Genomic DNA, 27,085 nt, shown 5'->3' on the forward strand with positions numbered 1-27,085 from the left:
TCCGGGGACGTTACACATAGCCTGTACTAGTGAGGATCTGGGCTGGAAACCTGTCAGACCTTGACTGTGAGGAGGTGCAGTCCTTTTGGAAGGCCTGTCTCTCTTTCACACCCTGTTACACCTCAGTCTGATGGACGGGTTTGGGGAGATGGGTGTGTGTCTTACTCAACCATTTTTTGCACAGTTTTCACAAGCAGTTCCTGCCTATTCATAGCAAAACACACATACTTCAGTGGAAAACAGGTTTATTTAATCACTGCCTACTCCTGTTTCCATGTTCTTAACTGTTATTAAATCCATTTAACAGCCACTTTCTAATGTTGTGCAAACACATCTCTTTGCAGAATATGTTATCCAACAAGCGGCTTTATCCAGTTATCCAGGCACAATGAAAATATCAGCCTTTACAGAGACATTAGTATACACTCTTTTATGTCCTTTACCTTGAGAGTGAAAAATAAAAGAAGCGCATAGTCTGAAGAGCTGTAATGTACAGCATTGCCATTCAGGGTCCAACAAGAGAAAGCACCCGCATTCACACGCAGCCCAAATAAATCACCGCCCGGACCAGCTGTCTGCACCTCAGTATCCGAGTTAGCTCTCACCCACTGTACGCCGTGGCGCGTCTGCTTCTGTGCAGGGGGTGCGTTTTTAGTGATCGTCATGCCTTAGTTATGCTGTGTCTCAGCCTGTCTGTAAAATGTCCACATCTTTTAGTAGTTGTTTTTATGTTGCCAGCTGTTCTCTCATTCACTGTATTGTGCGCGTTTTCTGCCTCCAAGCTCCCCATCTGTTCACTCCTTTCATGTGTCTCTCCTCTCCTCTCCCTCCCGCCGTTTATCACCGCATTCTCTCCCCGCGGTGTCGGAGGTAGGCGGACGGAGTAATGCGCAGCGATAAAGCCGCTTGTTGGGCGATACTCAGCAGATACTCGGACTCGTGTGCGTGCCAATGACGCCTTCCGCGGGGTTGTCAGAGACAGAATTAGGAGGTGATTTATGACATAGTGCAGAGGGCTTATATTAATATTCATGTCGTTATTTATACTCTCAACTTGTAACTGCCATTGTTAAAATGACGCCTTTTGGGGGAACTTCCTGCGGACTGCCAATCTTACTTCTCTTTTCGAATCAATTTCCACAAGCAGAACCACACACGAAGAGAGGTAAACTTAAATAAACGGGTGCAGTTTTTAAAAAACAACACACGGCGCACAGCAGTGGATCATTTTCATGTGGCTGTATATCTGTTCCGTGACAGGCAAATAATGAGCGGTTATGGTATGCAGTCACAATTATTAAACTATAGTTAATTAAAAGTCATTTTCATACCACCCCTCTATGTTCAGCGATAAATATCATTGCTGTTGCATCATTTGTAGGAGCGGTGTTATTAGTCTTGATAATAAATCTTAACAACATGATAATTTGGTGCTGATTCATATTGTATTTCCATTACATAGTTTGGCCGGTTACACTGTGGCAAGTGCTCAGAGACAGCTCGGGTTACGAAGCGCTGTGTCGTTGAATTCGGCCGTGGTTAGAATTCCCCTGATTGTTGTTACGCAGGACGCTGCCACTCCTGCGCAGTGTCTGAATGCGCTGCTCGTCGTTAATTCAACAAGTCGCCAAAGAGACGAAATGGCGTGGAAGGACGAACCGGACAGGAGTTTGCCGCGTTTTCACACCAACTTTGTGTTCGTAGCGCTCTGTCTGTCTCCTCCCTCCCTCCGTCCCTCCCTCCGTCCCTCACACCAATTCTGTTTCACCTGTTAACTATGACCTACCACTTTCCTGGAGGCGATAAGGGGAGATTGGATCAAGCGGGGAAAAGAAAGTGGGTAGAGATATCAAAAGAGGGGATTTCGGGGGAGTTCAAACTGAAACACAACTTTCAGAGACAGCAAGGGAAACTCGTGTTTTTTTTCTTTGATTAAAACTTTGGGGAACCAAATCAAACAATAATACAAAACACATTTTCTTTTGGGAGAGGCGTTTGGAAGATTGTTATTTTCAGCCTTTTTAAACTTTTTTGTTTATTTTTAAGTTGAGTTAGGCACTTATACACACGGCTTATACTTCGCTCTTCGTTTTTGCCGAAACTCAAAGTTGGCATTTGCAGAAGCTGAAGAAACCCCGATCAGGTAGGACGGGTTACTCCGTGCGACCTTTGTTTGTTTTTCTCGTCTGTTAATGCTGCCAGCGTCAACGACACGCTCATATCGCAACTCCGCTCCTTTGGTGGGATGATATTAGGTATTAATATTATTCTGGTCACTCTGTGCCCTGTGCCCTCGTAGTAGCACGATTTCACTTAAAGTACAGTACCCTCGGAGAGTGTCTGTATATCTACTATCTCTTACTACCTCTCTCTTATATATAAAGTAAATTAAATAATGTTAACATTAACTAAAATTTAGATGTAGCAACTTTTCTGTCTATACATCGATTGTTTTTGGTCCCCTAGCTTCTTCTTTTTAAATATAATAATGCGTAGAAAGTAACGTTTTGTTAAAATTGGTCTAAATAACACATTTCATCTCTGTTAGTCATGCCGAAACAATGCTTCTCATGTCGTGGAAAGATACACTCTAGCCGTCGCTGATCGTAAGAATGGTGCGTGTTTATGCTTCTCCTGTGAGGATTCTGTGCTGAAGGTGGAGAGGTTTGGAGGCGGTACGGTTCATTGATTAAAAACGTGCTGTTACAAAGCTTTAAAGTTATCACATTTGTCTGATCGCTTTTCGCCTTGGTCATGGTTACGTAGAGGGTGCTGTCGGTACAAAAATCACTTTAAATGAATGTGTCACTGGCACTAGACAACAACCTGTTCAAAGTACCGAAACTTCTGTGCCACCGCTTATTCTGGTATAGCCTTTATAAACAGGCAAAGTTAGTCTTCGTCTTCGTTTCTAATTTCGTACAGCTCAGACTGTGTTGGGGAAGTGATGGAACGCTAGCATAGCCAGTCCGTTGTAAGCCTGATACAGTAAAGTGCAGTTTAAGGCGGAATGGATGGTCATTTTAATTATGTACTTCAGTGCTTCTTTCTATATCTATAACACATTGCACCCCTTTCAACTTCCCCCGTGAAAGCTGCACATTTTCCAAATATTGCATAGTAGGGAGAAAAAACAGTATGAGAGGGTATTATTTTTATCATGAAGTTCACCAAATGATATTAACCATAATAATCATTTATATGTTCATGGCTTCAGACTGCACTGACGGGAGTTATCCAGTGTTTTATAAGATCTGCAGTCCCTCTCCTCTTTCCCTCTGCCTTTCAGAGTAGGGAAGAAGAATATGAACACAGAAACATAGATGTATCTAGTAAAAAGAAAAATGATGAGAATGAAATTAAGTTGTGATAAAAGTTTTGTATCATGATGTGAAAACATTATGCAAACACAAGTGAGCAAGTGATCACAAGCGTGGGAACTGGGAGCCAAAAGTTTCTCTCTCCCTCCCTCTCTCTCTCTCTCTCTCTCTCTCTCTCTCTCTCTCCCCCTCTCTCTCTCTCTTTCGCTCTCTCTTTGTCCGTCAGTCTCATCCAGTTGTAGCCTTCACTTGCTCAGACAAATCCCTGACTGTAACCAAACCTGTTGTTAATTACTCCCTCTCACTTCAATACACATGCGCACACACACAATTTGAGTGAGCTATTTTCTCTGTGGAAAATAACTTCCAAACCATGAGCAGCTATTTTTTGCACATATTTGTTCATACTTCGTACATCATTTTCCAGCTCAACAGAGTCATATGTGCAGCCGGTGTGTAGGGATGAACGCAGCCAATAGGTCCTAGTGTATAAGTTAGACGCTTCCGCATGTTTTTCATTTGAATATTCAAATATACAGAGCACTTTCCTAATGTTCAGGGGGTTGCTGAGTCAATAATTGGCACCAGCAGTGAGGAAAACACAATGCTTCTGTTTCAGCTGCCATCGGGGCACAGAAACTCACGTGTTCAGAGCTCTCAGGAACATGGGTCTGGTAGCTCTGTGCAGACAGGTACGTGTGTGAAGTGAGGAAGACCATCCGATGACGCCGCTGTTGGGTTTACAGAGATGTTCCGCACATCTGATGTGTCTATAGAGTTGTTATTGATTTGATCTGACTATATCTCTAATTTTGTCTGAAGGCTTGCTTCCAGTTTGAATTATTCTAAAGTAAGTAAGACGTCACAGCTATGCAATCTGGTGGAACAGTATTTTGCTGAACCTGATTTTGGAAGCGTTAGGTGGCTGTACACAGATGGTAGGAGTTGAGATGCTGTAGTTATGATGGAGTTATTATAGGTCTCTTTGCGTGGATGTACAGGGTTCGTCCATCAGTGGGCAGCTGCAGCTGCACTGATTTGAAGTGTGTGTTGGTAATGTAGATTGTAACAGGTGTACTCACCTGAGTGAGTTTGCTAATGAATGCCTAATTTAGTGACAATCCTCAGTTTAAGTTTTGAAATGTACCCACAACAGACATGTGCTATCAGCTTAGTTTCATGCTGAGTGACTGTCATCCTGTGTGTGTGTGTGTGTGTGTGTGTGTGTGAGTATAATTTCTGTGACGAATGTGTGTAAGGAGGAAGATAGCCATTGGCTGAAAAGTCAAACCTTGTTTACATACTGAGGTCAGCTGATCGTGTGATGTGAGCTCTCGGTTTTCAGACAGATTCCTGGATTCTGCTCCTGTCAAATGTATTATTATTGATAACATTGTTGATTGGATGCCTCCCTGCTGATGAGCAGTGCTGTGTCACTCTGTCAGCTCAGAAGGGTGGGGCGAATCGTCAGCGGGGGGTGTGTGGGAGAGCAGACACCTGGCAGGGGTAAAATCCGTGTGTCAGAGAAATTATGTGCTCAGGGGTTGGCATGTTGGTGTGTCATTGGTTTTTTTTTGTGTGCGTGTGTGTGCATGTGTGTCTGTGTGCGCGCGAGTGTGTGTGCATGCGTGTATCCTGTGTGTACTGACAGGAGGTGATGGGAGAGGTTACTGTGGGGGGGGGGGGGGGGGGGGGGGGGGGGGGGGGGGGGGGGGGAGTTGCATGTGGAATTCTGCAGAGGTAAAGCAGTGGGCTATGCGCAGGTGTGGTGTACACCCAGAGTGACAGGTGAGCAGGAGAGGATTGGGAGAGGGAACAGAAGCAGGTGGGGTCTCTGACAGCAGACTGGAGGGCTGTGGGCTGCATACAGACAGGGCTGTCAGAGACTCGTCCTGTAGTCAACATTTGCATGGGCCTCCTCTTCCTGTTTTGGTCAGCCTGCAGAAGCACAGTGCATGTTTTCCTGCAGCGATGTTCAGGAGCCGGTGCGGCTTATCGCCGAGCTGAGGAAAATCATTAGCAACAGAGCGTGATTGCCGCTGGGGGAGGGGCCTTAGCAGATAGGGGGTGTTATGCAATGTGTGCCTGTGACTAAGTGTGTTTATTCCTTCTCCTAATCTTTCTGCCACTCCTCTGTAATTAAGACCAATTTCCAAGTCTTTAAAAGATCATTTCTTCTTCCTCCTTTATCTCTATCGTTCTGGCTACCTTTGCTCGAATGCGTCGCTGTTCTCTCCGTTGATTTCCCAGAATTCCCTTTCAGCGTATTTCTCTTTATTTTCTGTCTTGTTCTCAGCACTGCTCCCCGCTCCCATCTCACTGTGTTACTCCCAGTGTGTTTGTTTAACCTTTGTTTGTTCATTTCTAGAAAGTTCTGCGTTGACAGGAAAGCATGGACATTTTAGTCTATAATCCCGCCCTTCCCTGGTGTCCCTCTCTGTCGGTGTGTGTGTGTCTGAGCTGGACTTTAGCTACACGTTGATAAAATGCTTGACTGACTGTGTCCTGTGACGTGGGGGAGGGGGGGTGTCACAGGTTTGTTAGAACTGTGGGTGATGCTGGGCCAGTCTGCCATGTGGGGTAGTACACCCCCTTCAGGTCTGCCCTTTTACCCCGTAATGTTGTAAGAGTGTTGTTCAGAGCAGCATTCAGTTACCTTTCAGTAACCTGTGAATGTTTCCCATTTCACACCGCACCGCAGCTGCAGGGCACCTGCCCTGATGGCGTTTGAGAGGAGCCTGGCACTGAACTTTGATATTTTAAAACCCACTTCCCCTCTCTCCCTCTCTCTCTCTCTCTCTCTCTCTCTCTCTCTCTCTCTCTCTCTCTCTCTCTCTCTCTCTCTCTCTCCCCCCCCGTCTCTCTCTCCCCCCCGTCTCTCTCTCCCTCCCTCTCTCTCTCCCTCATTCTCTCCCTCTCTCCCTCTCTCCCTCTCTCTCTCCCCCTCTCCCTCTCTCTCTCTCTCTCTCTCTCCCTCTCTCGCTCTCTCTCTCTGTGTCAGTGTGCCAGTAGTGGTTGGAACTCTTCTCTCGTATCTGTTATATATTTATCTGCATAGCTCTCCATTCCCAGGCCTGTAGCCTAATGAGGCTGTGGCGGGGAGGAAGAGGAGGAGGAGAGAGGAGGAAGAGGAGGGCAGGCGGAGGGTGGGAAAGAGGAGGACAGGCAGAGGGTGGGAAAGGCTTGGACAAAAGCCACAGAGGCTCTGTTCCCACACTTGGTGTGTGTGTGTGTGTGTGTGTGTGTGTGTGTGTGTGTGTGTGTGTGTGTGTGTGTGCGCGCGCGCGCGCCGCAACAGAGAGGGAGAGTGTATGTTCATATGTATATATGTGTGTGTATATATATAAAATCTGGAAGTGCGTGTGCATGCGTATGTGTTTATATGTATATATGTACATACACTCTCTCAGACTTTGTGTGCCTGTGTGCAGTTGGAGTGTGAGATGTGTCTGTGTGCGGTTGGATTGTGAGATGTGTCTGTGTGCAGTTGGAGTGTGAGATGTGTCTGTGTGCGGTTGGATTGTGGGATGTGTCTGTGTGCAGTTGGATTGTGAGATGTGTCTGTGTGCGGTTGGATTGTGAGATGTGTCTGTGTGCGGTTGGATTGTGGGATGTGTCTGTGTGCAGTTGGAGTGTGGGATGTGTCTGTGTGCAGTTGGAGTGTGAGATGTGTCTGTGTGCGGTTGGATTGTGAGATGTGTCTGTGTGCGGTTGGAGTGTGTAGTGTAGTATAGACACATTCCTCTGTCCAGCCCTGAACCAAATCCCAGCCACACATCCTTGCCTCTGGGTGTTTTTTCTCTTTCTGGAAAGGCTTTTTGGGATTTCTCCTTTGGGAAGTTTGTTGCAGCACAACTAAACTGTAGTGTCCAGGCGTGCATACACTCGGTCTCAGTCAGCCTCTCTGTGATTTACTAAAACCTTCAGTCGTTCTTTGTCTCTGTCCAATAGAATGCCCCAACACAATACAGATGCGGCCAGGAGCCAATGGGATCGAGGCAGACAGTTACCCTGGATTGCACGGATTGTGGGAGGACATAGTCCCGCCTCCTCAGGGGCGGAGTCAGACACAGAGAGCAGTAGCACTGAGAGTGAGAAGGTAAGTGAAAGGGTTACTTTCATGCTGTCATGTGTTGTTGCCAGTAACAGAATACACTCCCTCACCTTTGGGAATGACGACGTTAGGTTCATTCTCTCTCTCAGTCTCATGCCAGACGTCTGGAGACGGGGTCACAAAGGGTCCTCATGTCACCGTCCATGTTGCAGCAGCGAATCACAGAGCTCGATCAGCAGAGGGAGGAGCTGAAGATTGAAGTAAGGGGCGGAGCCATACTCATACAGTATATTACAGTATATATACAGTACACGTGAACAGTATCTTTCTGATATGGGTCCAGTTTACATTGTCATGGTGCAGGAAAACATGATATTTGCCATTATTTACATCCACATGTGATGAACGTCTGTCCCTGCGCAGTTGGACAGTGTGATGAATGTCTGTCTCTGCGCAGTTGGACAGTGTGATGAATGTCTGTCCCTGCGCAGTTGGACAGTGTGATGAATGTCTGTCCCTGCGCAGTTGCAGCTGGAGGTGGCTCTGCTGCAGGGGGAGCTGCAGATGGAGCGGGAACAACTGCGCAGACACACGCAGCAGCTGCAGGAGCTGCAGGAGAAGAGCAAACTGAGGGAGTCCCAGCGGATGGCCGATATTCAGCAGGTAGGAACCCGCAGGCCGATATTCAGCAGGTAGGAACCCTCAGCCCGATATTCGGCAGGCAGGAAACCACAGGCCGATATTCGGCAGGCAGGAAACCGCAGGCCGATATTTGGCAGGCAGGAAACCGCAGGCCGATATTTGGCAGGCAGGAAACCGCAGGCCGATATTTGGCAGTGCCAACAGACGGTTTAATACAAGAACAGAGCAAAGATACAGGCATGATTACACAACTAAGCATACGGACACGCTGAAATGCACACTTGAGTCTTCTGGCTTGACAAGCTCAAACAAAGCATTTCCAGAGAGCAGAGCTTGTGGGGCAGGTTGTTGCTGATCTCTCATCCCCCCCCCCCCCCCCCCCCCCCGGCAGGAGCGAGCGAGTCTTGAGCGTGAGCGTCAGCGAGTGGAGGAGCTCAGGAGGAGCTATGAGGAGAAAGAGCAGCACATTCCCACGCAGCCAGAGAGCCAGAGAGAGCAGCTGCTTGTCCAGCTGCAGCAGGTGAAAAGCTGTCCACACTGCCGCATGCGGTCTCTTTTCCCAGATATCAGTAATATTTGGTGAATTACATTAAATATTATTAAGCCTGGTGACATACTGGAGAGCCTGGGAAAAGCACTCAGGCATTCCTGGGAAAAGCTGTTCTTCACTATGTCATCACCATATATGGCATAGCTTCTGGTGTGCTCCCATAATGCATCGTGGTGTCACTGGAACATTGCCATGGTGATGTTGGTGCAGTGCTCTTACCTGTTCAGAGTGATCTCCACCGGTGGTATGTGGCTTAGCTGGTACCTGTTTAGCTTGTCATGTAAGTGTGTCAACGAGACATTTAAAATGGTGGAGACAGACACAATCACTTTACACAGAGACACATCCAATTAAAATTTTTATTCTTCTGGTAGAGATGCTGTCATTATGGATTTGTTCCAGGTATTTATTTTTTATGGTTTGGTTTTATTGCAAATTTTAATTATTGCTTTCAGAGTCTGAGAAAGACATGTCTGTAAATGCTTCTTCTCTCTGTCTCCTTTCCTTCTCCCTCTCTCTCTCTCTCCCCCCCTCTCTCCCTCTCACTCTCTCTCTCCCTCTCTCTCTCTCCCTCCCTCTCTCTCTCCCTTTCTCTCTCTCTCTCTCTCTCTCTCTCTCTCTCTCTCTCTCTCTCTCTCTCTCTCTCTCTCTCTCCCCCTCTCTCTCTCTCTCTCTCTCTCTCTCTCTCTCTCTCTCTCTCTCTCTCTCTTTCACTCCCTCCCTCTCTCTCTCCCTTTCTCTCGCTCTCTCTCTCCCTCCTTCTCTACCTCCCCCTCTCTCTCTCTCTCTCTCCCCCCCCCCCCCCCCCCTCTCTCTTCCTCAGGAGAAGGAGGCGTTGGATGCAGCAGTACGGGCGTTTGAGGATTGGGAGTTCCGCTTCCTGGAGCGAGAGAGTGGAATTGAGGAAGAAGAGGAGGAAGAGAGTAAGGGGCACATAGAGAAGGAGGTGTCCTGCCAGCAGCGAGTAGTCAGCATGGCGCAGGTGAGACTCTGTTGTACTTGACGCATTAATTAATTTTGGCATTTCCGTGATTGACGTACCAGCAATTCAGGTACCACCTATTTAGCCTCTTCCTACAACTGCAAGATCTCTTACGTTCTTTTATTTCAGAAACATGTTAGTAATTAGTATAAATATTAATATGAAACCCCTGTGTAGACTCCTTTTAAATTGTGATTTTTTTTTCCCCAGAATAAAAGTCCACTTGGTGTCTCCATTATTTTGTCTAGCTCCTGTATGTAGGACTGTGTCAGGACTGACCACTCTGATGGTCTCTGCTTCCACTAGTAGTCCTGGCAAACTGCCCCATGTGTGTGCAGAAAAAGATAAATACTACAAGTTACCAGTATGAAATTCACCTTCAGTTTTCACATTTGCCCTCTTATTCTGCTGGAAGAATCTTGACATAGCTTCTACAATCCACTCTATTAATCCCTTTTAATAATTAGAAAACATGAACCAAAATCCCTCATGAGTCCCCATTAGCTGAGACTGAAGAGATTACATGTCTTAAGCCCCTGTGTGTAACTTGCATGTTTGATACCTACAGTCAGTGTGGTGCCCATTCTCTGCTGTTTTCCCCAGGTTTGGAGTCATTAGTAAATGGAGCTGTTTTGTTTCTAATGTTCTTATTAAGCTTGTTTACGTTGTTGACGGACAGCTGAGGTCTCAGCACTGACCCCTGCTGTTTGATCCGTGTGGACTGTGGTTCTTGTCGCTGAATAATGCTCGGGGCAGGGATTGTGTGACATGTTTCCCTCAGAGACACACTGAGTGTTTGTGCTCTGAGGTGAGGCAGGTAGGGAGGTGAGGCAGGTAGGCAGGTAGGGAAGTGAGGCAGGTAGGGAGGTGAGGCAGGTAGGGAGGTGAGGCAGGTAGGGAAGTGAGGCAGGTAGGCAGGTAGGGAGGTGAGGCAGGTAGGGAAGTGAGGCAGGTAGGGAAGTGAGGCAAGTAGGAGGTGCGGCAGGTGGGAGGTGAGGCAGGTGGGAGGTGAGGCAGGTGGGAGGTGAGGCAGGTAGGGAGGTAGGAGGTGAGGCAGGTAGGAGGTGAGGCAGGTGATGCAGGTGGGAGGTGATGCAGGTGGGGAGGTGAGGCAGGTAGGGAGGTGAGGCAGGTGGGAGATGAGACAGGTGGGAGGTGCGGCAGGTAGGGAGGTGAGGCAGGTAGGGAGGTGATGCTGCCATTAGCAGGGGAGCCTCCGCTGTGCAATGTTCAGTGCTGTGAGTCTGTGGGAAACAGGCATGTAATGATGGTCCTGTTTTTGGTTTTTGGTCAGGCTCTTTGCTTTGTGTCACAGGTACGTTTATAATGTGGGGAGGCTTAGGCTTTTCAAACTTGGCTTTGAGCTGAACCATGGCAAACTTCCTGGGAGGAAAACGGCCACTTCCAGGGAGGAGTGACACCATGCTGTGGTCATTCAGTACTCTCCACTCCGACACAGCCACAGACATCTCCAGCGTTTGCAGTGGCCGTGTATTCTGTACTACAAACTGAAAGAAAAAAAGCATACTGTAAATGTTAGTTTAATTTAACTGAGCATAACTGCAGTTATTCACTCAATTATTGTATAAATATTCTCTCAGTGGATGTATTTCATGATCAGAGTGAGCCAGAGCTTGGAGGTTTCAGCACTCCTTTAGGAGAATTCCGTGGCTGGACTTTGGTTCTCTGTAAAGATCCCAGAAATTGCAGAATTGATGTAGATGAGGCGCAGGGGTCAGCTGAGCGGCAAAGCCCCATCTGAGTTCATTTCAAAGGATTAAAGGGGTCTCCTGTAACACCATTTAATTTTATTATTTTAGACATGCCAGTTTTACTGATGAATTTAAGCAGTACAGACTGCAGCCAACTCAGACACAGTGGAACTGCAAATGTTTTTTCAAACAGTAAATATACATTCCAGAAGTAAAAAAAACTGCATTCCTAAAAGGTTTAGTAATTGCTCTGCGCAGTGGATGGTCAAATCATTACTGAAAAGTAAAAAAAAAAAGTGAGTGAAAAGGCCAGCTCAGGGAGCAGTATAGCAGCCTATGGGAAAAATGTGCTCTCAAGTTAAAAAAGGAAATCTGGGATTCCAAGGATTTTTTACTAGGATGCAAAATGTAATCCTAAATACTGCTATCCAGAGTTTAGTTATGTTAAAATTATTTTTTTTAAAAGGAGAGAGAGTTGTGATTCATGGCTGTGAATATATTGCAGACTTTCCCAGTGTGTCAGTTCATCAGCACGACCCAAGCTTTGCACCAAACTTGCAGAATGTCTTTCAGTCCCGGTAGGGATGGTGGGCTGAGCTTCCCGGCTGTAAGACACGTCTGACCTGCTCTGACGCAAGAGCAGACACAGCGATTTCCTCCAGACAAGTAACTTTGCGTCACTACGCTACTTTTGCATTAGGTGACAAATAGGTGAGAAATACTGTAGGTTTTATAGTCTTTCATTGCAAATCTTGCTCACTACAACCGCTTTGCCTTCAGTAAAATATCTAGTATATGTCAGAAATATGTGTATCTTCTTTTTGTTTATGTAGGGAATACCAATTAAAAAGTTTTTCTGTAAATGAATGTGTTGCTATGGTACCATGCCCCATAGCTTTCATAAACATTAAATGCAAGCATAGCTGAGCAGGCTTTGCTCGGTATCTGAAACAGCTTTGCTGCACTCTAGTGGTGAAAGGAGGTTACTGCTATTCACTGCTGAAGGAGCAGCTCTGGGAGTGAGAGAAGAAGGATCATGGCCCTCTGTTTTCACAGTGTCCTGCCGTCACTGCCGGATGTGTAGGAAGCTGAGAGCTATCCCTTTACTGAAGCTCATAATGCTTGTCCTTGTATGACCATTTTTAACTGTAACTTACCTAAACTCAGTGAAATCTTTATTTGCTTTAAGTAATGAGCAGCCCACCTCAGTACTCAAAGCACTGCTTTTTATAAACCCTTCCTGTTCTGATCATGAGTCAGAAAAACGTCCAGAGTTTCCTTACAGCCTGACCGCTCAGTCCGTAGGAAAAGAACATGGCGGCAGTCGATACTGTGAGTGTGGGACATGGGGGGTGCCTGTCTAGTGTGTGTGTGTGTGTGTGTGTATTTATGCGTGTCTGTGTGCGTGTGTGTGTTTATGCGTATCTGTGTATGTGTTTTTGTGTGTGTGTGTGTGTGTGTTTGTGTTTGCCTGTGTGTGTGTGTGTGTGTGTGCGTGTGTGTGCATGTGTGCGTGTGTGTGCATGTGTGCGTGTGTGTGCATGTGTATGTGTGTGTGTGTGTGTGTTTGTTTTTTGTGTATAATCATGCTGTTGATCATCACCATCCCCCCAAAAGGAAAAACCCCTGACACAAACATGAACTCATGTTGACTCGTGTCTGGGTCACATGAGTTAGGTAATTTCATTAGCGGTAGACGTGAGACGGGGAGAAAGAGTTGATTCAGCTGCTCTGTGGCCTCGCTCTGTATGACAGCTCATCTCTTCACCTTCATCTCTGCCTGTCAGCATCGCTCCATCCATCTCCCACTGCCAGCAGGAATCTATCTGAGCAAGACCTCTCTCCTGCTTACTCTCTCTGTCTCTCCCTCCCTCTCTCTCTCTCTCTCTCTCTCTCTCTCTCTCTCATTTTATTTATTCATTTTATTTTTAAAATGAATAACAACGATGATGCTGATTGTGTAAAAGTGTGTGGAAAAGTGTCATCATTCACTGCATTGAGCTGGTATGCAGTGAGTTGTTGACCATGGATTGCAGACTGAAAAGCTGTTGGTTGGATTTTGGCCTGTTTATTTTGTGCAGAGAGTGAGGTGGTGAATTTTAGGGTTCTCTGTCTCAGGCGCGGGTGCTGCAGCTGCAGAAGCAGGTGGAGGAGATGGAGAGAGAGAAGGACAGACAGATGAACGCTCTGAGGCAGGAGAGGAGGGACCTGATCCACACCTCACACAAGGTATGGCCAGGATAGCCGGCACCCACACTGAGCCGCTGCTCTGGGTGGATCTCTCAGTGAGCCGCTGCTCTGGGTGGATCTCTCAGTGAGCCGCTGCTCTGGGTGGATCTCGCTCTGAGCTGCTGCTCTGGGTGGATCTCGCAGTGAGCTGCTGCTCTGGGTGGATCTCGCAGTGAGCCGCTGCTCTGGGTGGATCTCGCTCTGAGCTGCTGCTCTGGGGGGATCTCACAGTGAGCTGCTGTATGGGTACTCAGCTACTGTCCTCTCAGTAAAGTTCATCTTCAGTCTGGACTGATAGCAGAGGGCACAGATCAGGGCTGTGTGTGGCATTGATTATGTGGTGTTGTGGAGTGTGCGATATGCAGCTGCTTTTTGAGCCATGCCGGTACAGCACCTTTGATAAGGAATGTGATAGGGTAAGGAGAAAAGGGGGTGGAGACAGAGAGAGGGGAGGGGCGAGGGAGGGCAGTGCTTAGCTGGGTAGGAAGGCTGTAGGGGAGACTACTCAGAGCAGCAGCGAGCGGACAGGACTTTCACAGCGCGATATGCCTGGTAAGACACTCTCCTCACTCTACTGCCTTTCTAACCTCTGTGCAAGAGCTCCCAGGCTGTGGCTTCAGCACAGACCTGTAATTTAGCAAACTAGTTTCTCTGTTACACATGCAGTTCCTGTTCAGATCTGAGAGAGAACATGAGAGAAGGGAAAAAGGGAGTGGCAGGAGGTTGAAAGAGAGACGTGTGTCTGTGTGTGAGTGAGAGGAGAGTGAGGCTGTGTGTGTGTGTGGGTCTAAATGTGTGCACTTGTGTGTGTATGCGTTTTCGTGTGTGTCCAAGTTTGTGGTTGTGTGTGGGAGCGCGCGCGCGTGTGTATGTGTGTGTGTGTGTGTGGAGGGGCTGCAGAAGATACAGGGGGGAAATATTGAGGGAGAAATGTATTTTATTTGTATCAGGAAAGTTAATGCATGTTTGACAGCGAAAAGTGAACCTGACAGAAAGGGGTTAATGCGGCCCACAGACACTGAATCACTCATGTGTTTGTGAGTCAGAGAGAGGAGGAGGGAAGGGAGAGATAGGGGAGGGATAATGTTTAACTCGTTAGGGGTTTTCTGAACACTCTGCGCATTCTGACCTGTTGTGCATGTCTCACTCTTTATTGCCCTTTTGTCTGCGCAGATTCCCCCTTTCACTATCAGTCTCTTTCCATCCTTCACCTGTCATTCATCCCTCTGTTTTACACATTCACCCCTCTGTCCTTCACATTCACCCCTCTGTCCTTCACATTCACCCCTCTGTCTTTCACATTCACCCCTCTGTCCTTCACATTCGCCCCTCTGTCTTTCACATTCATCCCTCTGTCTTTCACATTCATCCCTCTGTCTTTCACATTCATCCCTCTGTCCTTCACATTCATCTCTCTGTCCTTCACATTCACCCCTCTGTCCTTCACAACGCTGAATCGAGATTGTGTCCTTTTTGATCAGATACTGAAGGAGAAGAAACCTCTGTCTGATTGGTCCAACGTCACAGGATCTGCCCCCTGCATGATGTCACTGAGTCCACTGACCATTCACAAAGCAGAACAGGTGTGAGAAATTTCAACATGAAACCGTTACATGTATAACAGTAAAGCAGGGTATATAACGCAGGCATCTGGGTTGGGTAAAAACTGCTCCTCCTCACACATCATTTGCATAATTGCCTTTGAATTTTCACTTGATTGTATCTGTTTTGAAGGAAACAACCAAGGAAGCAGCGAGTTTGCCCAGAAGGCGGAGTTCACATCGCACCAAGCTCACTGATAGGCCGTTGTCAGCCCAAGGTGAGTTCCCATTTGAGTGGTCAGAGCCCCAATCTCCTCTGTCTTCTAAAAGAAACCAGCGTGAAAGGGTGCTTCTTCAGCTCCTCCTGCCTTCCTCTGGGTGTGCCCCCCCATCCACCCACAATAAACAAGCCCCTAGGAGTGTCAGCTGACTTACCAGTAATTTCACCATGTTGTGCTCCCTGTAGCTACTGGTTCAGCCAGTGCAGCAGCTCGGTTTACCTGGCAAGCCACGCCCCTCTAGGCTAGCCTCCAGTCGCCCAACACTGACTGGCACAGCAGACACCCCTGCTGTCTCCCTGACATGAGCCATTTAGTCACACTGTCTGGATGTGTAAATGTGTGTGTTGGTGAGTGTGTCAGTGGGGCAGATAGCTCTGCAGGCATTAGAATTGCTGGTGTGTGCTGCACATGTGTGGATTTGGCAGCTTTGGGCTCCGGGGGGGGGTGGGGGGGTATTGAATCCTGATATCGGAATTAATTGCAAACAGCTTCCCTCTCTCATTTCCTTCCTTTCATCTTTCTCTCTCATTCTTAGAGGTAATAAAGCTGTCTCTGTCAGTGATTTCCCATTTTAAGGTAAGAGTAAAGATGAAGTGTGCAGTTTTTGCTGCCTTTCCATCCCTGAAACCGTGACGTATGGGGATTCACAGCATTGGTAGTGTCACCTGATTTCTCCTCTCTTCCGCAAGGATTAGTAGTTTCACTGTATGTGGGAATCATGGGAATTTTGAGAAGAGATTCTTGTGTTATTGAATATGAAAGTGAAGCTCCTGGGGCACACACAACCAGGCTGTGAAACTCAGGGTAAATATCCTCTAATTCAGTAACAATTTCTGTTATTATAGCCAAGCAGGAGAGTGCTCTGGTGTTTTTGTGGGTGTTCTGATAGGGAGTGAAATTTAATGTGTTTTTTTTTTTTTCTTTCTCTCACTCATAGCATTGGTGTATGGTGTGTGTGTGTGTGTGTGTGTATGTATACGTTTGTGTATGTATACGTGTGTGTGTGTGTGTGTGTGTTTGTGTGTTTGTGTGTGTGTGTGTGTGTGTGTGTGTGTGTGTGTGTGCGCGTCCATGGTTGTGGCTGGCTTGAGGCTGTCAGGGGTAGAGGGGGTTAATATGATAGACCCCAGGACCAGCTGGTGGATGTTACCCTCTGGGCCCAGATCCTTGCATTCTGGGGCCTTGTGGTTATTTTTAGATGGAGAATTGAATTGCCTTTATATTGTTGCTGTTTGTTGGCCTAGTCCTGCCCTGCGTACACCGCTGTGTTTTCCTTTGTACTTGGAGATGTATCACAGCCCCCTGTGGGTGGGTTTCTGAGGTTTTCTGTGGGTGGGTTTTTCGCCCTGTGAGCTGACCCTCACCTCCTACCTGTTTGGCTAGCTTAGGGCCTGTTTCAGATATTTATCAGGCAGCCATATTTTCCTTTAGTATCATGTAATTCCCGTAATACCCTGCTTGCTTTCAGTGGCTCTCTGTTGGGATGTTTTAGCCCTAAATATGTGAGGATTGTGCCATGATCCAGTGATCCATGATCCAGTGTCTTATTTCCTACCGTGAAGTTGTATTAGTTTCCCTCAGACTTATCTTGACGTTGAAATGTTTTCAGTTTTGTTTTGCCTTTTCTTTGAAGGCTCAGTTCTGGCAGCATTTTTCTGTTAAAGCCACAGGCAGCAGCAGAACCGGGCCCTGTGCAAAGGGGACGCATTTTCTCTCCTGGATTGGATTTCCAGGGGTTTCTGTTGAAGAATCTGTTGCCCCTTTCTCCTTCTTCGTGAGTTATGTCAGTGTGTGTGTGTTGCTCGGGTTTCACTGGCAGCCTAACGCAGCTCCTCTGGCATCTCTGTCCCTCCTTTATCTCTGCCTCAGTTTGTGACGTGTGTGCTTAGTGTGTGACCTTTGACCTGTGACAGGGCTGGTGAGGATGGCACCGGACGGGCCTGCCCCCGAGTCGCTCGCGTCCCCCCTGCTGTCGGCCCATCAGCACAGCAACGGCCACTCCAACCGCAACGGCTTCCTCAGCCCCTGCAGCAGCGCCGGCAGCTCTCGAGCGGCCAGGTATGTAACGGCACAGCGCCCCGGGCCTGTTACACGCTACTGAGCTGCAACATTACGGAGCCCAGGGCCCGTTACACATTACTGAGCTGCAACATTACAGAGCTGTAACATTACGGAGCCCAGGGCCCGTTACCCATTACTGAGCTGTAACATTACAGAGCTGTAACATTACGGAGCCCAGGGCCCGTTACACATTACTGAGCTGCAACATTACAGAGCTGCAACATTACGGAGCCCAGGGCCCGTTACACATTACTGAGCTGCAACATTACAGAGCTGTAACATTACGGAGCCCAGGGCCCGTTACCCATTACTGAGCTGTAACATTACAGAGCCCGGGGCCTGTTACTGAAATGTAACATTACTGAGCCCAGGGCCTGTTACTGAACTGTAACATTATGGAGCCCAGGGCCCGTTACCCATTACTGAGCTGCGACATTATAGAGCCCAGGGCCCATTACTGAGCTGGGGCTGTTATTTTTTGCTACCTGAAGATGTTAATTGACTGGCCATCATAGTGATGTGATTAGCCAGTGACAGGGGTGATGTGATTGGCCAGTAACATGGGAGGTGTGAAGGCAGTGCTGATGCTGGTTGTTTTGCAGCCCCTGTCTGGGCCTGCCTGACCTGGTCGAGATGGAGAGGAAACTGAGAGGAGCCAAAGCTGAGCGGGAGAGGCTTCTGAGAGACAGGGTGGGTGGCCAAAGCTCCCTTTTTGACTGTGACACTGTGCACATCTCTGGTAGATAAAGCTACAAAACCCCACAAGCACTAAACACAGGACAGGTTGGAGCAGTGAAACACTGAAAGGCTTCTGAATGCATGTAACCAGTGACTGAAAGGAACAGTTAACACAAAAAGAACAGAACAGTCCTGTCCTCTCCTTGGTGTGGCTACCACACCGGTGAAGTCATTGTGGGTGTGCTCGGTTAAATTGTGAGGAAAACAGATTTCAGGGCATGATGAATTTAAACTCTTGATTTGAACTGTTTTACACCATTGAAACGGGACTCCCCAGATTGTTTTGAAATTACAGTAATCTCTGAAAAACATACACAGACATAACCTCACAAAGTCAGCAAATTTAGTTTCTTTCTGCCTTGGCAGTTTACAGTTTCAGTTCCAGTGCAATTGTTGGCTTGATGTTAAATAATACAGTCAAAGCAGAAGTGACAAAAAAAACAATGATGACCAGTTCAGGTCATGTGGGTGAAAAAGGAGTGTCTCTCAGACCTCCAGTGAGGGATGAGCTGTCTGTCACCCTGTAGGAGGAGAGATGGAGGGCAGCTGCCGAAGAGAAGAGGCGGAGAGAGCTGGAGTCACACATAGCGGAGCCTACAGAACCAGAACCAGAACCAGAACCAGAACCAGACCCTGAACCAGAACCGCAACATGGCCCAGTTCGGTGCAGCACAGAGGTACTCTCATGATGTGATCACTGCCTCTGTTGCAGTGCCATGTGTTCCTTCTGACTCGGCGTGAAAGTTTGATCTGACACCATGTGGATGTTCTGTGCTGTCTCTTCATTGTAGTTTCCTGTTTCCTGGTCTCGTTCTTTCTCTCTCTCTCATCTCCCTCTCTTATCTCTCCTGGGCCTTCACAGCTGTCTCTTGTAACTAAATCACAATCCTCAGACCTCAGTGTTTCTTTAAATGTCAGAATACGTTATTGGCTTACCAAGTGCTGCTAACACAACTATTAGTTGTCAGATTTTTGTCAGGTAGAAAAGTAATGATATAATGGTCTTAAAATCAAACTTTCACAGTAGAAATAGTACTGAGGATGGCTGGTACACTAACCTTTAACGCTGGTCATGTTTGGAGGGATTGTGTTGTTTTTAATAACAGACTGCTCTCTCCTCAGCCTTGCCTCCCGCTGTCTCTGTCTGTGAACTTTGACCTGCGGGCTCACGTGGAGTCCCTGGGACACAGCGTGGCAGGGTGTATGGGGGTGCGCCTGTCTCCACGGCGATGCGCAGGGTTCCTGACGAAGCGAGGAGGCCGAGTAAAGACCTGGAAGAGGAGGTGGTTCCTGTTTGACCTGGATCACCGCAGACTAGCCTACTACACAGGTGAGAGAGTGTGGGTGTGAGTGTGAGTGTGAGTGTGTGTATAGTGTGTGTGTATAGTGTGTGCGTGCGTGCATGTGTGTGAGTGTGCGCGTGTGTGAGTGTGCGCGAGTGCGCGAGTGTGAGCGAGTGTGTGTGCGCGCGTGTGCGTGTGTGTATAGTGTGTCGCCTCTCTGTATGCGTCACTCTGGCTCTTTCACTTCTCACTGCTTCCTGTCTCTGGCTGCTGCAGTGGTACACATCCTCGCCCACTGGTGCTGGCTGTGTTTCTGTTTGTGTCCAGCTGTCTGTCTGCCCCACATTCATGCTTCACCTCCAGTTTTGACATGACCTTTGACCTCTCAAAATGGATCTGGACTTCAGCCTAATTCTAAGATACATTTTAAACAGATTGCAAAACAAACATTGTGATAACAATAAATCAACATGGCAAGTCACGACAGGAAACAGTCTTGCTCAAGACACTTTAAATTGATTTGTGGTAGCATTAGCGTTACATTCATTTAGCAGAGTGACTTCCAGCACAAAAGAAAAGAACAGAAGTGTATCCATTCAAGTTCTAACATCTGAAAATCTTTTGAGTGTTTGTGTGTGTCTCTGTGTATATGTGTGCATATGTGCATGCATGTGTGTGTACATGCATGTGTGTGTGCGTGCGGGCATTTGTGTGTGCATGTGTATGTATCATGTTTTCACAGTATTACTGCGTTGCAGTGACCCTCTGTCTCTCTCTCAGACCATGACGAGAGGAAGCTGAAAGGAGTGATCTACTTCCAAGCCATAGAGGAAGTGTATTATGACCATCTGCGTACTGCCACCACTGTGAGTCTGCTCTCCCTGATCTAACAGAAACTGTGTTAACAGCCCAACAATCTACAATAAAGAGCTTCCCCTTCTGGAAACATTCAAAGAAGGAAACATTAGTAAAGCAGCACATAGTAAGAATAGAGCATTTCCTAAAAGAAAAAAATATCAATAGATACTAACACAGATCCACACAACCACCTGCCCACAGCAAGAGACACTGTTAGAAGCTCAGTGTGGAGATGCATTGTGGTGACTGGTCGTGAGTGAATGAATCTCTGGCTCAGTGTGGTAACACAGTGTGCTTGCTTTTCTTCCTCTCTCAGTCTCCCAGACCCAGCCTGACCTTCTGTGTGAAGACCTATGAGCGCCTCTTCTTCCTGGTAGCACCCAGCGGCGAAGCCATGAGGATCTGGATGGATGTCATCGTCACGGCGACAGACGAGCACAGCCGCTATTGACGCTGCTGCCCCCCCCCACGGCCCTGGCTGGTCCAGACTGGCCTTTTTCCGCCCGATTTGGCCCTGCACTGATAAAAAAAAGTTTAGGCATAGTCTGCTGGAACCAGTGCAGAACCAAACAACAGACTGGACTCTGGTAAGAAGTTATTTCGGAGATTTCTTCACCAAGATGAAGTCAGTTTTATCTCTCCAGAGGCTCCACAGAACTGGTGAGAGTATCGCAGAACCAGTAATGAAGAAGAGAATCGTGCCAAAGACAGAGACTGAGAGAAGGGAGTGGAGGACAGAGAGGGCAGCTGGAAGGGTGACGACATCCAGTGGGAGATCTGACCCGTCGTCAGACCCGTCGTCAGACCCGTCGTCAGACCCGTCGTCAGACCCGTCGTCTGACCCGTCGTCAGACCCGTCCAGAGCTCCAAGGCAGAGGCGGACACACAGAGACGGATACTGGCAGACAGACAGGCCTGCAGGGTTTCTCTGTGTTTTACCTCCTCCTTGTGGTCACATGGCAGTACTACATCCTCCATTTTCCATGCTATGCAAAACAATGCAAGTCAATGACCCAAGGACACCTCTGCTTTACACCATAGGTCAAAAGGGCTGTATTGATGCTAAATGTAAACTTTGTTTATTAATTTTTTAACTTCTCATTTAACAATTTGATATTATTATTATTATTATTATTATGATTATTATTATTATTATTACATGTGAATAAAAAAAAATCAGAAAATGAAGCCCTCTTAGTATAATTTGAATTTCTTCTTTTGAAGTGGCCTTTTATTCATTGCTTTTGCCCTCTTCTTCTGCTTTGGGAAGCATAATTTTCTTTGAAAAAGGAAACTGCGTTTCTGCATTAGCGGCTCATAAGGACAGTTCGTTCCACCTCCTCGCGTTACCTTGTGAACCTATGCAGTTTGCACAGTAGCGAGTGTTTAATTTCATCAGGGATCATAAGGGAAGCTCGACGGGGTTTACTGGGCAGGATATGAATAAGCTGTGTAATACTGGACGGAGAGATGATGGCGTTTGTCTCTTATTGCTTCTGTTGGAGACATCCTCTGGTTCTGGACATTTTCTTTGTACATTACCAGACAGCAGACATTTCAAAGAATGTACACAGAGATTGAACTTGAAATATTGGGGTTTTTAAAAGTACACAGTATATACAGCAGACTGAAAGAGTTATCTAACTGCTGACCATGACTAAATATTGCATTTTACTTAGGTCTGTGATATGAATAGCTAGAAGAAGAGGAAAAGTTATTCACATTACTTTACATTTATTTAGGAGACACTCTTATCTAGAGCACCAAATGTGTGTTACATTCGTAACCACTTTGCCGATTAACCCATCATAATTATTCAGTAACAGGTTAACACAGTGCCACTCAGGTGTAACATTTTCAACACAAAGAGTCCTTATTCTTATTTTGCGTGCTCGTGTTAACCAAAGTAAATAAATGCAAAATGTGCTGATGCACGAACCCCCTGGGCTGATGTTAACCACAGAGTGGCGCTTACTGTCATCACGCAGCAGCTGATGTAAGCGTAGCCTTACTGGCCACCGCTGTGACCATGCAGCAACAAGTGGCATAATTGTGAATTTAAAAAGTAAAAATGCCCTTAACAATTTTAAATTGGTATTTTAAAACCATTTCCATGTTCCGCCAACTAAATGTTTACTTATTGCCTTTTTAGTCATTTTTTGTGAAAATGTTCCACCGTGTTCTGATGATGTTACCCTTATATTCAACGGGGAGTAACCTAGAGCAATACAGTATACACGCAAGTGCAAAACAGACCGTGCATTAACCGCTTTTACTGTTAAGGTAAGAAAGTCAAACAAAAGATGAGGTGGAAGATGAACTGACTTGCTCCATGTGTTTTGGGAATTCAGATTTTCAGGAATCCTGTTATCTTGCCACATAGGCAGAGCTTTTGTAAAGACCACCTGTTGCCTGGCCCTTCCCCCTGTTCGAGGTATGGATGAGGAGGAGCACTGCACAAGAGAAAGTTCCTGAAATGCCAGCATCTGTTTACACGCTGGAGGTTTGCAACACAGTTCCGCAGGAGAAGGTTAAGCAGGGGGCCTTCTCAGGGTCCAGAGGGGCTGTGTAGCCTGCGTGCGAGCCGGGATGTGTGGAGTGCAGTGGCTCAGGGAAACGGGCCACAGTGTCTGTCAACTGACACACCTTGAGCAGGACTGCAAGGAAATACGATTAATAACAACAACGATAATAAAAATAACGATCATAATCATGTCATGTAATTATAATGACAGTTAAAGCTCCAAGCTTCAATCACAGATGCACAGCCAAGACACTGAGCTGAGATGTAGTTTCAGTTCAGAAAAAAAGGCCAAAACCCGGACACACAAAGTGAAACAAGTAATTTGTTGTTATTTATTTTGCAATTTATTGTTATTTATAAACCAATATATTGCTAATATTGCTTTGCTATTGACGATTTTGAGTTTGAAGCACACTAAGGAGAGAGCTGTAGCTCTCTCACAGGCAGCTGTTAGCATGAAGGCAGGTCCTGGGGTATCTGAAAAAACGGACGGATCAAATATTCTCCAATGTTTTGACTATGCATGCTTATAAGCGGTATGGAGAAAATGTGTAGCTACCATTCAACTGAAAACCTCCGAGGAGCAGAATTCACTGTAGTGATCCTCAAGAGTGGCCAGGTAATTCAAACAATCAAAATTTATTTGTTACTGTGTATTTTAACAAGTTATTTGATAAGTGAATTGATAGGTTTAATTAAATTTAATTTAAGTGATAAAATACAATCACAGAATAATGTGTTATCTTTGAAGTTTAATGACTTTAATGGTTTCATTGATTCATTCATTGATTGCTTTGGTACAGAACGACTGTATGATCCTCTCAGTCCATCTGCAAGCCATGCTGTTCCTTCATGTTCCCTCAGTTTGTGTGAGGTCACAGTGAGCCTCTCTTCCTCATTTACAAACCCAAGCAAAACATTGCAAGAGGCAAATGCATTTGTTGATCACAGTGTGCTACAGCAGGACAGCTGTATGTCTGCCCTGTGTGTAATCTGTAGTCTCTGTCTGCTCAGTGTGTAATCTGTAGTCTGTGTTTGTTCAGTGTGTAATCTGTAGTCTGTGTGTGTTCAGTGTGTAATCTGTAGTCTGTGTCTGCTCTGTGTGTAATCTGTAGTCTGTGTCTGCTCTGTGTGTAATCTGTAGTCTGTGTGTGTTCAGTGTGTAATCTGTAGTCTGTGTCTGCTCTGTATGTAATCTGTAGTCTGTGTCTGCTCTGTGTGTAATCTGTAGTCTGTGTCTGCTCTGTGTGTAATCTGTAGTCTGTGTCTGCTCAATGTGTAATCTGTAGTCTGTGTCTGCTCTGTGTGTAATCTGTAGTCTGTGTCTGCTCTGTGTGTAATCTGTAGTCTGTGTCTGCTCTGTGTGTAATCTGTATCTTGCATCTGCATCTTTTCCTCGCAGCTCTGGTCACTCTGGCTCACCTGCAGGTCTCGCTGTCTGTGGAGCTCCTCAGCATGTTCCTGCCAGACCACCCTGAGCGCTTTGAGCTGTGTGTGTTCATCAGGTGGTGGAAGGACTCTCCTCCCACAAAGGACTCTCCCCTCTGTGAAGGACTCTGCCCTCTGTGAAGGACTCTGCCCTCTGTGAAGGACTCTGCCCTCTGTGAAGGACTCTCCTCTCTGTGAAGGACTCTCCCCTCTGTGAAGGACTCTGCCCTCTGTGAAGGACTCTCCCCTCTGCGAAGGACTCTACCCTCTGTGAAGGACTTGGCCCCCTGCAAATGCACCCAGTGAATGTAAAGGTGGATTAACTGAGTGTCTTATTTCTGTTTCCGTCTTGCACTGAGAACCACTCCAGTGAGAACCACTCCACTGATGAGAGGCAGGTAGTTTGTGCACTTTTAGTTTTGATTCGTTGACAGTCGCTTACAGCCATCTGTGGGGCAGTGCTATCTAAGATAGGATCATGCTGGAGGTATTTCATATGGCACCAATAGTTATTAGTTATCAAACTGACTTCTCTAGTCAGACTCAGTCTCTCAGTTTACCAGCAGAGGGAGCCATGGAGCACAGAGTATAGCTGAGGTCAGTGACCCTCTGGGAGTGTGAAGCACTGTAGTAAATCTCAGAAACTCAGCTTCAGCCTGGGATTTGAATCCTTGTTTTCCCCACTGTGGCCTGTTTATACCAGACTGTGAGTTTCCTGGGTTACCTCCTTTTCCGCAGGAGCACCCCAGGTTCCCGGGTTCCCCTTTCAAACTGAGGCAGACCTGAGAATTTACTGGCTCTGACCCACTCTGGGGCCAGGCCGGCCTGGAAGACCCGTTTAAACCAAACCCAGGCTCCCGGGCCGGCCTGGAAGACCCGTTTAAACCAAACCCAGGCTCCCGGGACAGCCTGGAAGACCCGTTTAAACCAAACCCAGGCTCCCGGGCCGGCCTGGAAGACCCGTTTAAACCAAACCCAGGCTCCCGGGCCGGCCTGGAAGACCCGTTTAAACCAAACCCAGGCTCCCAGGCCTGTGGGAAAGGGGTCTTAGCAGAGTTACATTTCCTGTGTTTGCTCTGTTTATATTAGAATGCATGCAACAGGTTGCCAGAGGATTCTGCCAAATAGCCTGATCCAATGGCAGGATCAGACACCAGAGAGAGAAAGGGTCAGGAGCAGCTATGGCCATGTGGTGGAGTTACCACACTAACTGTTCAATGTGTAAAATGCATTATAGCTATACTTGAGTCACTGGAGAACATATAAATTAATTATAAATAATTTCTAACCATACATGGAAACACTTTTATTTAAATACTTGTGTGAGATATTACTGTGAGTCTTGCTGTGGTAAAAAGCACTGCTGTTCAAATGGTTTCTTCCGTTTTCTTGGTGATATTTTTGTAAAGTCATGGTGACTCAAGCAGCCTGATGAAAGACCCCCTCCCTCAGCTGGGTTTCACAGGCTGACCTCAGATACACATCAGATCCACACCCTCACAGGGGTCATAGCCTGTGTGTCTGCCCCTTTCAATTTTCATCTCAGGCGTGACAGAGAGCAAGAGCGTGTGTGTGTCTCTGTGTGTGTCTCTGTGTGTCTCTGTGTGTGTCTCTGTGTGTCTCTGTGTGTCTCTGTGTGTCTCTGTGTGTGTCTGTGTGTGTCTGTTTGTGTCTGTGTTTGTGTCTGTGTTTGTGTCTGTGTGTGTCTCTGTGTGTGTCTGTGTGTCTCTGTGTGTCTCTGTGTCTGTGTGTGTGTGTGTGTGTGTGTGTGTCTGTGTGTCTCTGTGTGTCTGTGTGTGTCTCTGTGTGTCTCTGTGTGTGTCTCTGTGTGTCTGTGTGTGTGTGTGTGTGTGTGTGTGTGTGTGTGTGTGTGTGTGTGTGTGTGTGTCTCTGTGTGTCTCTGTGTGTCTCTGTGTGTCTCTGTGTGTGTCTGTGTGTCTCTGTGTGTGTGTGTGTGTGTGTGTGTGTGTGTGTGTGTGTGTGTGTGTGTCTCTATGTGTGTCTGTGTGTCTCTGTGTGTCTCTGTGTCTGTGTGTGTGTGTGTCTGTGTGTGTCTGTGTGTGTCTGTGTGTGTGTGTGTGTGTCTCCGTGTGTGTCTCTGCGTGTCTCTCTGTGTGTCTGTGAGTGAGTGAGTGAGTGAGTCTCAAAGAGCACAGTGACAGAAATTCTCACTCTTTATCCATATTGTATTTAACACTGGGTTCTCAAAAAATGAGTGCCTTCCTGCTGTGTGAGGAATGAGAGAGCAGATAAAGATATCTTCCTCTCTCTGCGTCTTTCCCAAAGTGAGTGCATGGTCACAAGGCACAGCGTGACTCTCTACTGCCTACTGTTCGGACTGCTCCTTTCAGATGCTCTCCTGGCTTTGATTTGATCATGTTTTGTATGTTGTTTTTCACAGCCATATAAATTACTATCAGCATTCATAATTACTCTGACGTGTTTACATAAAAACTTTGCTAGTTTGACTGAGCGCAGATAGTACTGGGGGGGGCTGAAGGGGGAAAGATTCCAGTGACTTCATGTGAAGGGAGATCACTGCACACTCTTACTGCAGTTCTGAGCAGGTTACGCTGCAGTACTGTGTCAGTGAAGAATGCTTATTTTGTGTGTCAGGCATTTTCAGTGTGAATCGCCTAAGCCAAGGAAGGACTCAATAGGCGGCTGTGATGTGCCAGTTTGGGCTTTGGGTGTATCAGACGACACTTTCTCAAAGTTAAAAAACATATTTTATTATGTTGTATGGGTCATTCTACAGAAATATTCCAATTTGTGTCTGAAAATACATTTTGAAAAAGACAAGAGGGCAGATGTTGGTGGGTTATTTACAGCGAGCTTGTTCTCAAGGCAGCAAATGGCTCATGAGTTTTTAAGTGAAGTGA

At 46.8% G+C, this 27,085-nt stretch overlaps 1 protein-coding gene across 2 annotated transcripts; it reads left to right on the forward strand.

Moving 5' to 3' along the window:
* The first annotated feature begins 1,663 nt into the window (after positions 1 to 1,663).
* phldb3 (pleckstrin homology-like domain, family B, member 3) lies at positions 1,664 to 21,297 on the forward strand. Of its 2 annotated transcripts, XM_036538946.1 has the most exons (15): positions 1,664 to 2,143; positions 7,272 to 7,419; positions 7,524 to 7,634; positions 7,900 to 8,037; positions 8,408 to 8,536; positions 9,390 to 9,548; positions 13,379 to 13,489; positions 14,971 to 15,072; positions 15,224 to 15,308; positions 17,225 to 17,369; positions 17,975 to 18,062; positions 18,638 to 18,787; positions 19,233 to 19,440; positions 20,174 to 20,259; positions 20,568 to 21,297. In XM_036538946.1, exons 2-15 carry the CDS (start codon positions 7,273 to 7,275, stop codon positions 20,700 to 20,702), a joined length of 1,794 nt encoding a protein of 597 aa, XP_036394839.1. In that variant the 5' UTR covers positions 1,664 to 2,143; position 7,272; the 3' UTR covers positions 20,703 to 21,297. The 2 variants fall into 2 exon arrangements, with proteins under 2 accessions (XP_036394839.1, XP_036394840.1); XM_036538947.1 differs by lacking the exon at positions 8,408 to 8,536.
* Positions 21,298 to 27,085: the final 5,788 nt, after the last annotated feature.

Source organism: Megalops cyprinoides, chromosome 10 (assembly GCF_013368585.1).
Source record: "Megalops cyprinoides isolate fMegCyp1 chromosome 10, fMegCyp1.pri, whole genome shotgun sequence".
NCBI lineage: Eukaryota > Metazoa > Chordata > Actinopteri > Elopiformes > Megalopidae > Megalops > Megalops cyprinoides.

Coding starts and splice junctions, on each gene's coding strand:
- phldb3 (XM_036538946.1), top strand. CDS start 7,273: ATGCCCCAACACAATACAGATGCGGCCAGGAGCCAATGGGATCGAGGC. Junction 18,063..18,637: donor AGAGGCTTCTGAGAGACAGG/GTGGGTGGCCAA, acceptor GTCACCCTGTAG/GAGGAGAGATGGAGGGCAGC. Junction 18,788..19,232: donor CAGTTCGGTGCAGCACAGAG/GTACTCTCATGA, acceptor CTCTCTCCTCAG/CCTTGCCTCCCGCTGTCTCT.